Consider the following 11,403-nt stretch of genomic DNA (forward strand, 5'->3'; position numbering starts at 1 on the left):
CTTCTGCCCCAGAACAGGAAACAGGGGTTTCCTGGTGTAGCAAATTAGTGGGAGTCATGACAAAATTTTCTATATACTGGCTGAGAGTCTCACCCAATGCAAAGTTCCTTTTGCATTAGGCAACACTTAGTTTAAAAACAATTACATCTGAAAATAAACATGAGTAAAATTGTATATTGAAAAAGAAAAAGCTGATAATTGACCAACTGCTATGATCAGTCATTGCATCTGTGATGGAACTAGGCAGTGGCATTTATTTAAAAATACTGCATGTAATGGATTATAAAAATAACATAAGATGGAAAAATCGTGTATCCTCATGCCTATATATGCTGTTGTTTCACCTAAGGTAGAAATAAATCACTTTCTGATAAGAAGGCTAAGGGGCTTGATAAAATCACTGTCGTTCTTTGGATCTTGATTTTTAAGGCAATAATCCTCCTCACTACTGATGTCTGCTCAGTTACATTGTGAAAATAGCTGGAATACAACTAATTTCCCTCTGCTGAAGACCGAAATGAAGCCCTCGGGCATGCAGTCCTGTCACAGAGGTCCCCTTCTCTTCTCTAAGTAGGATGCTAGATAGACTCTCATCAGAAGGGCCAGATAAGACTCCAGAATTTGATTTTAAACTCACATTTTTCCATTACGTCAATTAGGACCCTACATGGACCCCCAAAAGCCTCTATATTCTGTATGCCCAGCTCTAAAGGCAATAATTCTTAGATGACCCCACACAACTCCATAGGATCACTAATCGAAAGGTCACTGATTGCAAAGACCATCGTGTGACTATAAAAGGAAAGTCATGCCTAGGGATATTACTCAACGACGTGCCTACCAACAAATCCTCATTGCCCATCATTGCCAGTCTCTTGATACCATAACGTAAACTAACCTCCGCGTCTCAAAGTAATTGTAGCCTCAGCTAAATTGGTTGAAGCAATTTCAGATCTTGCACTGGAATCACCAAGATTTTGATGGTACCACCTACCATAAAAATTGTTCTTCTATCTAAAAGCACCCAACTTTTATCTACCAGTTGGTTGAATAACTATAAAATATTATTAATTTATCTCATATGATTCAATTCTGTTATACTTCTCAATTAGAGTATCTCATGATTGTACTTCTGTCATTCAAAAATTGTCCATATTCAGAATTATCATTTGGGCACTCTCCTACCAACTTCTGCCTTAATAGATTTTTTAATGTCTTACATTAAAAATTAAAAAGGGACAATACCAGGCTGATTATGCAGTAACTACTACAGACAACTTTGTAACTTCCTATCTTTTAGCAGAAGCACTACTAGTTGAAGTGGATTTCTCCTGGAAATATTAAATTAGAAATATATACAGTGGTGGTCATAAGTTTTAATGTAGTTGAAAGCTTTCATATATTATGATAACAACGAGGGATTATTTTAAACCATCTTAACCTTTCCATAACCTTCTTTCGTATCTCATATAGCCATATTAAAAATGGACAGTAAATACATGAATTAGTTGATGTCTTCATGCTATTCAGAGAAATTCTTGTCATAAAAAAACAAAGTCTTGCATATAAGAGACACTGGAGAAAATAAAAAAAAAATTGAGCAAAATGTTATGCTAAACATGCTTTTCTGACTCAAGTCCTTGTGTAAGCAACTCTTTGAGAACATAAATAAAAATCCATGAGGAAAAATCTTGGCCCACAATATGATAAAAGATCTCAAGGAATTATTGATTTCCTTGATCTATGAAAACAAGATATTTTAAAGCCAGGACTGCTTCCTTCGAAAGCCAAATAATCTCCAATGAACATTTGCTAGAACAATCCAGAGACAACATATCACTTTAAGGATATGTTGTCTAGTGGGGAAACTTCTAGGATGGCAGAGAATGTGGCCAGTACCTGCCTCTCTTGGAACCAACAAAATCCCATAAAAACTGTAAAGGTGAAATATGAACTGGAATACAGTCCCTAGAAAACACATGAATATCTCCAAAGGATCGAAAGCAATTGCATTTCTTCCATGGATCACGAGTATGTGCTAAGAATAGTATTTTATTTTTTATGTGGTTGAAGCGCTCTCATCTCAAAAACCCATGGCCCTCACAGTAGCTAAAAACCAACTGAATTTTGTGTTTGTTATCTGTGCCAGTTCAATTTATCTCTCTATAAAAAAAAAAAAAATTTCTTGGGAGCAGTGAGGTAAGGTTTTGCCCTCATCGAGAATCTTCATTTTCTTATGACCTCCCTATCCTCTGAAAAACCGGAAAGAAAAAAATGGAATATTAAAACTGAAATGAATTACTGTATCAGACACTCCTATGGACTAACATTTTTAGCCTTACCTCTCATGGGCCTGCATTCTTCACCTCACAAAGTCATATGTTGTCTCATTATGAACTGGTGACAGATAGGCCCATGGAATTCAGCATGTCCAAACCATATATCTTTTACTCTTTCACACTCTCAACTAGAAAAATAAACTAATGATACTCAGTCCTTTTATCAAAAGCCACAGGTTGCTTTTCTTTAATCAGCCCTTGCATGACCTAAGACATTTGACTGGGTGCTCGAAAAAAAATTCTAGAGACAGATTGCCATTTGGACTTGTAAAATGACTTTATTAGGTACTATTTACTACCAGTTCAGCAGATAAAGTACAAGAAAATGAACATTGGTTGCATGTTTACCAACTAGAATGACATCATGCGTCCTTACATGACAAGAATTGAAAACTTACTTACGTTAGCTTACTTCGGCTGCAGTTCTCCAGAAATCAGAAGCAGACAGTCCACCGAACATGAGTACTCACTCAAGATTTTTGAAACAAGCATATAATTACAAAAAGTAGTCATCTTTATTCAATACCATTAGAAGAGAGTTCTCCTAGATGATTGGAACCACTGATTGTCATACTCTCTTTTGCATCCTTTTATTTTTCATACTTGTAGAGGTATAGTCTCACTTTAATACTTGAATGTTTGATATTTCTGATTTAACTGACTTTGTTCTCTTAATAATAAAGTAATTTGCTTAGGTACAGCCTTTACGTGGGATAACACCCACAGTAATGCAACATAGTTCAGCTCTACAAAGCCATTACTAGTACAATAAAGTAAAGAATTCTTGGATACCTCATTCAATGCCTAGTCCTGGAAAAGGCAAATAACTACACCCCTACTGATACCGCTACAGAGAATTTTCATCAGTAGGAACTCAAACACTTGAAATGATAAACTATGACAATAAAATTTACTTAACAGTTCAAAACAACAATGGCAGAAAGAACCGAGAGTTTGGCAGGGGTGGAAATCATGTACGTACCCAGAGGCACGTGCTTCACCTCACCAAGTTTCAAACATCTCAAAAGGTTGTGTTGTATGATTCTATTTATGTGACACTCTTAAAATGATAAAAATATAGAACAGACAATGTTTGCAAGGACTTACGAATGGGCTAGTGCGTAATTACAACAGGACAGCAAACGGATATTTTGGGGAGCAATGGAACCGTTCTGTATCATGATCATGTGACTGTAACATGGTCTATACAATGTATTCAAATTCAAAATTCATAGGCAATTTTTCTATACGATTATTTAAAAACACAAATTAAAATCACTGAGATCAAAATAGCAACACAAGAATTTTCTACCATCTTTACCCCCACCCCCCAAAATAACAATATTCACAATATTACACCAACTAGAGTGTCCAGGAGTCCAGCAGAGAAGTTACACTGTGGGAAAAGCACACCGTGGGAGCAAAAATATCTGAGAGTGGAAGCACTGGAAAGAATATGGGGAACAATCTCACTCTACCCTAGTCACTCGTCCCCACCACACAGCCCAGATTGGTGCCAAGAGAAATCTTCTAGGGAAAAGTGAGAGCATGTAAAGGAGCACCTGGCTCTCTAGGACACTGGGGGATGCTGCCAAAGAGACCCACCTCTTTCTTGCCCCATCCAGAATACCGAGCTGTGCTGCCCAACGTGGAAGTGGAGAACACCTGTGAGAACAGCAGCCAGGGCTCTCAGTGGGCATTAAAGGGGCAGGAATCCTACTAACCATGGCACAGAGTTTATCGGAAACTTGCCCATGAGCTGCAGTAGATCCCTTTGGCTGCCCAAAGGCACCCCAAAGGCTTCGCGTCTCGCTCACACACCATCCCACCCAGTGGCCAGCTACCAGTGCACACAGAAGGGCAACAAAAATGAGCTTTGGCCACATGTAACACCTTTTAGAATGGCTACTATTAGCAAGACAAGAAATAACAAGTACTGGTGAAGTTTTGGGGGAAAAGGAACCCTCAAATACTGCTGGTGGGAATGTAATTTGATACAGCCACTATAGAAAGCAGTATGGAGGTTCCTCTAAAATTAAGAATATAGTTATGAAATGACCCCACAGTCCCTCTTCTAGGTATCTACCCCACAATTTTAAAACATATATTCATAAAGATATATCTGTATCTCTCTGTTCATTGCAGTATTACTCACGGTAGCCAAGACATGAAAACAACCTCTGTCTTTTGATGAATGATTGGATTAGGATGTGGTAACACACAAACACACACACACTGGAATATTGCTCAATCATAAATCATAAGAAAAGATGAAATACTGCCATTTGCAACAACATAGATGCATCTTGAGAATATCATACTAAATGAAATAAACCAGATGGAAAATTCAAGAACTATATGATTTCACTCATATGTGGGATATAAAATTAAAATCGATAAACAAACAACACAAACAAACAGAATCTCATAGACACAGGCAACAGTATGTTGGTTACCAGAGGCAAAAAGGGATTGGGGGAGGCAGAAGATAGTAAAGAGGGTGAAATATAATGTAACCAAGAAAGACCTGACTTTGGGGGAAGAACACACAATGCAGTGTATTATACATAATTTATTATAATATAGATGATGTATGATCAAATTGTACTGTTGAAACCTATATAACTTTAGTAAACAATGACACCCAAAGAAATTTAATAAACTTAAAACAGAGTGAGCCTTCACAGATGGCTAGTGAGCATGTACGCAAAGCACCCCTCTGCAGCACTGGAAGAAGGTTGTGATTAATAATATTTAATTTACTCAAAATGCTAAGATTAGGCAGGGAGATCTGTAACAAGCTATCTCTAAAATAACCATCACTCTCATGCCTTTATGCCATTCATAAAGGAAGGTGGCTGATAAATATATATATAAATTTCCTGAGTGGTGTCCGCATTGCTTTCTGGGAGAGGCGTGGAGTTGGTAGCCACCTGCTCTGGGCTGGGATGAACTGCGCTCTGGGTGGAGGCAGGGGAGCCCAGCTGAGGCATGGCCGCCAGGACAGTGATAGCAGCTGACTGACCGTCGCTGCTGCAGGATTTGCAGGCCGCTATGTCTTGTAAGCCATGGAGCACATGGAGCCTCAAGTAAAACAAGTTTTTCAAAGTCTACCAAACTCTATAAGGCTTACTAAATCTTTCGCTAATTCTTTGCTGTCTGTGTACAAAGCCTAGAACTACACTCGAAGAGGGCCTTCAGTGGGTTTGAACCTAAAATAACGAAACGAGAATCAGCATTAACACTAGCTATAAGCCCTACTGCCAAAAAAGGAAAAATAAGAGGTTCTCATTGGCGAGTTATGCTTTTAAATCACCTAGTGAAGGAGAATATCCTTATACAGCGGCTAAAGATTTTTTAGAAGGTCAAGCTAGGAAATGAACTAAATGCATGATGAATTTTAAGTCTCTATTACTTTCTGTATATGAATACCAGCTTTTATAATAAAATGCCTCAAAGCTACAAATTTTTAAATGATTTAGCATAAACTAAAAAAAAATTCTCAGTATATCCCGGAAAGAAAGATTTTAATCATAATGGTAACAAAAACTTACAAGTCTAAAAATAAATTTAATCATCTTAAAACAATGAAACTTTATCTAGAAAGAAAAACATATAAATGAAAAGAAATAATACATTCTAAAACAATAATCAAATACACAGTAGAAAGATTTTCTGTTCACAGATAATTTTATAAATTTAACTGTATCGCAAAGCCTCAATTAAAATTACAAGTGAATCGTAGAACTCCCCTTTCCTTTTCTCTTTAACAAACATCTACTGATAATCGATCAACTGTGTGAAAAAGTTTCTGCTGAGTACTACAGCTATAGCAGTGAATAATACAAAATTCTGCCTTCTAAATTCTATGTGAGAGAAAATGTGAACAGATAAGTATAGAATTTGGTAAAAAATAATAGATTTGTGAGTTTAATCGAAGCTCACATTCTCAAATCACTCTCTATCCTAAATTCAGCAAACACACAAATCATATATACCATGGCTGAGCTCTGAAGGAAAATCTAAGTCACAAGAAAGTGGTAAGAACACAGAAAAGACTGTGACATTTCGCCACCAATATAGAGGAAGAAAATTAATGTAAAACTATAATTTGTTAAAGTCTATCACACAGTTATTAAAAAGCAATTATTTGAGAAGACTTGATATAACGGACAATGAGCAATTCAAGATATAATAGTAAGTGAAAAAAATCAAGAACCAAGTCACAATAAAAATTTATGCAAAGAGTAATGCAAATATTAGCACTGTCTGATAACAAAATAATCAATTTCATATTTTTTCATATTGTACACATTTTCTATATTTGACATAATGTTTTATAATCAGAAAACAATAATTAATTTTTGAAAACCATGTTTAAAAGCCCATTTCTAATAAGGATTATGGTGTTGATGCGAAGGGGTTTTTTATAGGAGTCTGAATAATAAATGTCAAATCATCTTTAAAGTCTAAATTTCCAAATAAAACATCACTAACTACTTTCAAGAATCCACTAAACAATAGTCATTAGACAAAATGTTCACTGTTCTCATCCAACAAATGACCCTATCTGGGTCATCTTGAATCTAACCTTTTTCTTACGTGTGTTTAACAGACAACACCTTCATTTCCATTTGCAGACAAACACTATCTGATAAATGCCGTGCTTGAAGTTCTATCCCTTCAAAGAAGGGGGCGCTGCTCCACTGGCAGGTTTGTGCACAGCTTGCAGGTGCCTGGGAAGCACTGTGGGCTCGCTGCCAGAAGTAGACAGCTGAGTCTCCAGGCAGAGTGGCTTCGATGCTCAGGGAGAGATTTTTGTCCGCTTTCTTCAGTGAAACAGTGAATCTTCCATCTTTGTTTTCGTTCTTATTTGAACGAATATCTATAATGAGCTGAGGACCTTTTCCAGCTTCTTGCTTATACCAAGGGAAGTAGTTTGACAAACTGTCTGAATAAGTACAGAAGATAACAGGACTGTTTCCCTCCTGGACACTCAGGGTAGAAGGATGCTGATCCACTTTTTCTCCTCGGATGACCCCTATGCAGAAAGAAAAGTCAGAAAAAAAAGAGTTGCCAGATCATTATGCTTCAGAATTGTCTTGCTCCACAGTAACTAGAGGAAACCTGAATAAAGCCCGTCTTGGCTTCTAAAGAATACTGCTAATACACTCTGATTCTCATAAACCCTCAACTCACAGTCCAGCTGCAGCCACAAGAAAATGAATAAAACTCCAATAAATGTCTTCAGCATTCTTCCCATTTAGGATCCACTATGGACCTGTAATCTAGAGACAAAGGAGATTCTTCGATCATCAAAATATCCCTTCTTTTCTCTAACAAACATAAGAGTTTCTCACATGCACTACTGAGCCAATAGGAGAAAGGCTATGCTTCTGCTATAGGCTATTCGTTTAGAATCCACTAAAATGAACCTTCCACATATTCAGCATCAGCAGAGGAGCACTACCACCTTGTGGTCACATCTATAACTACTGAACTTGCTGGTCAGTGTTCTCTGACCCTGTGCCTATAGAAACTCAGACACGTAAAGGCAGCAATAGGTCAAACAAAGTAAGCTTTAGATCAGAGATCAAGAAAGAATGTAGAGAACAAGATTTCTATCTCTTCCTCTACTGAGTCATTGTCTAAATGTTGGAATGAAGCAGATGATGTAGGTATTTTACCACGATGGCCTGGGTTCACATGTTTGCGTCAGAAAAGTGCCATTATTCACTTTCTTGTTTATTTTATAAAATTATTAATTTATTTTTTAAGGCGACATTGGTTAACAAAATCCAATAAGTTTCAAATGTACACTTTAACAATAAGGCATATATATATTTACACTGTGTGTTCACCTCCTGTAGTTACATTTCTTTCTGTCACCATATATTTGATCCCTTTCATCCCATCTATCTCCCCCCTTCCCACCCTCTACGACCTGGTAACCACTAGCCTATAGTCGATGTCCATGAATCACTGTTTGTTTGCCCTGTCCATTTGTTGCTTTTAGGTTTATATCCCACATATAAGTGAAGGCATGTGATTAGCAACCTTTTCTGTCCATATTGCTGCAAAAGGCAGTATTTCATCTCTTCTTATGGTGAGTAGTATTCCATTGTATATATGTACAACAGCTTCTTTAGCTAATCATCTATCGTAGGACACTTCAGTGGCTTCCATGTCCTGGCCACTGTGAATAATGCTGCTATGAACATTGGTGATTATTCACTCTTTTAAACAAAGAAAATATATAACCTCTTTTCTCCATCATCCTTTATCTGTTATGGAGAAAATCTGAGTGAAATGGTGTCAGTGTGACTAATGTAAAAGGAACGTGTAAGTCAAAGATCAGAATAAACAAAGATCATTCGATATTTCCAGTGCCTCTTGTCTCAGACGGCTCCTCTAAGCTGGTCTTGTCCTGGACCTTTCTATTCCCAGAGAATTTGCAGTACCAACAGTGAAAATAAAAATCTTCCCTCACTCAAGATGACTGGGATAAAAAGTAAAGGATTAAATCTCAGTGATAAGGATTAAATCTCAGAAGAATATCTTCCATGAGTTTTTAATATTTCAATAATAGAAAAAAATATGATTCATAGATTGGGTTGCTTTACAATGAAAAATCTGTCATGCTTTTAAAAATCTATTTCAATGCTATGTGTCTTATAGTCTGCAAAGTATTGAAAGGGTACAGAATCTGAGAGAACATCAGACTGCAGATTCAGAAAATATGACCACATATGAATTCATTCTTGAGATGTTTTCATTTTTCACATCAAAATGAATGGCTTGTCCTAAATGTAAGTACTGACACATATCCTTAGTGAAACTTCTTCTACAGTATAAGCCAACTCTCCTGCCATGCATTCCTGTTTCCTGACCAGGTTGCCAGCCCTTTCTATCAATGCCCTTCTATTAACATAAAGGACATTGCAGATCGAAATTTGATTTGCATTGCAATCAACCGCATACAACTTTAAACTTCAGGTTTGGGTGCCAGAAATATTTGTCTCTGGCTACAACAGAGAAGAGTTTGTTTTGCGTAGTCCTGCAAGGTTTCTGCACCCTTCCCCAAACTGTGAATAATGTTATGTCATCATGAGTAATAGCTTCACTCAAAATGCAAGGTAGAGACATGGATTTTAATGGAACAGAACAAAAATTTCCTTCTGCTCCTTCATACAAGGTGCGATTTAGAGATGACCTAAATGGATCCCTCGTACACTGCTGGTGGGAATGAAAAGGGGCGCAGCCTCAATGCAAAACGGTATAGAGTTTCCCCCCACCCCCAAATTAAGAATAGACCTCGAGTGATCCACCAATCCATCTTCTGGGAATCTACCTGAAATTTGAAAACACTTATTTGGCAAGGTATATGGACCCTATGTTCATTTCAGCATCACTCACAATAGCCAAGACATGGAAACAACTTAAGTGTCCCTCAACAAATAATTGTGCAAAAGTCCTTTTGAGAGTGGCACATACATACAATGGAATACCACTCAGCCATAACAAATGATGAAATACTGTCATTTGCAACAATGTGGATAGATCTTGACAAGATCATGTTAAGTGAAGTAGGTCAGTTGGAAAGACAAGAATCATTTTATTCCAATCATGAGTGGCATATAAAACAGAAAGCAACAGATAAACAAACAAAACAAGTAAAACTCATAGATACAGGCAACAATATGGCGGTTACCATAGGGGAAGTGGATGGGGCCGGATTAAGAGGGTACTTAGAGTCATATATATGGTGACAGAGGGAGACTAGATTGTGTGTGGTGAACATACAATGCAATATACAGATGATGTGTTATAGAATTGTACATCTAAAACTTATATAATGTTATTAACCAATGTTACCCCAATAAATTAAATTTAAAAGAAAAGGCCCAAATGTATATTTATGATAGTAATATATGTAAACATGTATATTTTTTCAACAACAACCAAAAAAAAACCATTCAATTAGGTGATTCTAAAGAGTCTATTATATCACGTAGCTCAGATTATAAGCTTTCATGTCACCCAAATTTCACTAGTTAATTAATAATGTGGGTTCAAGCAAGTCACTTAGGCTCTACAATCTTCACATTACTCAGTATAAAAGAACAGAGAATATTTATTTGCAGGGTTTTATCAATACTGAAATAGACGATAGATGTAATGAGGTAGATGAAGTGCCAGATCTTCACTAAAATTATTTTCACTTTATTTCCGATTTCCAGGATTAAACAATCTTCATGCAAACATTTAAAAAAAAATGACACATGTTGTCTTTTCTTTTCCTTTAAAGTAGAACCATCTTCAGTTTCCTGAAAAACTGAGTCATCACTTACTATTTGTTGACTACTATAGATTTTTCCAAGCCTGTCCCAGCAGTTCTTTGCATGTCCTTTATAGGCTGCCTGCAAGGAAATCTGTCTCAAAAGGGCATTGGACATTGGCATCTTTATCAGTTTTTTTCAGTGGTTCATATTAGAGTTTTTTTGGTCAAGGGATTTCTGGGAGGAAAAGGAGGAAGAAAACAAGTGAAATGACAGTCCTGAAGAGTCTAATTTTAGGAAGGAAAACAGTGCTGGAACATAAATTTGAAAACCCGAAGATGTGCAAAGGAGACTGGAGGGGCAACACGTGAGCCCCGTGGGAGGAGTGGGGCTGCAGGCCCAGCTGCAGTTTGGGTACAGGCTGCAGATCGCCTGGGAGCACTATGCCTGCCCTCCACAGAGGTAGGTGGCTGAGTCCTCCAGTTGGGAGGCTATGATGTGCAGGGTACTGGACAGTTAAATAAACCTGTAAAATATCAAAAGAAACACTCAAGCAGGACTGCCTAGGAGCTGTGTCAGCTCTCCTTTCCCTTGCTCCACTGACACCCATTAAACACTCCCCAGTCCTCCACCTGTGAGGGCCCCAACTCACAGCAAACCTGGACCTACAGAAGCCCCAACAGAGCTCCCTGGTGTGTCTCCATGTCTCCTTGTCCAGTTACTGTGGTGCCTTTGCCCTGCTCTGGAGGGTGTAGAGTCCTGGACCAGGCAAATGTTGTCTTTCA

At 37.5% G+C, this 11,403-nt stretch overlaps 1 pseudogene and 1 gene segment (V, D, J or C); one reads left to right on the forward strand and one right to left on the reverse strand.

Moving 5' to 3' along the window:
* Positions 1-5,362: 5,362 nt before the first annotated feature.
* LOC102892451 lies at positions 5,363-5,720 on the forward strand (annotated as a pseudogene).
* Positions 5,721-6,755: 1,035 nt separating this feature from the next.
* On the reverse strand, positions 6,756-7,634 carry LOC107196104. The segment is given in 2 exon segments: positions 6,756-7,380; positions 7,539-7,634. Coding segments are annotated over 2 exon segments (507 nt in total).
* Between the last annotated feature and the right edge of the window lie 3,769 nt (positions 7,635-11,403).

The sequence above is a fragment of the Pteropus alecto genome, unplaced genomic scaffold (genome assembly GCF_000325575.1).
Source record: "Pteropus alecto unplaced genomic scaffold, ASM32557v1 scaffold478, whole genome shotgun sequence".
NCBI lineage: Eukaryota > Metazoa > Chordata > Mammalia > Chiroptera > Pteropodidae > Pteropus > Pteropus alecto.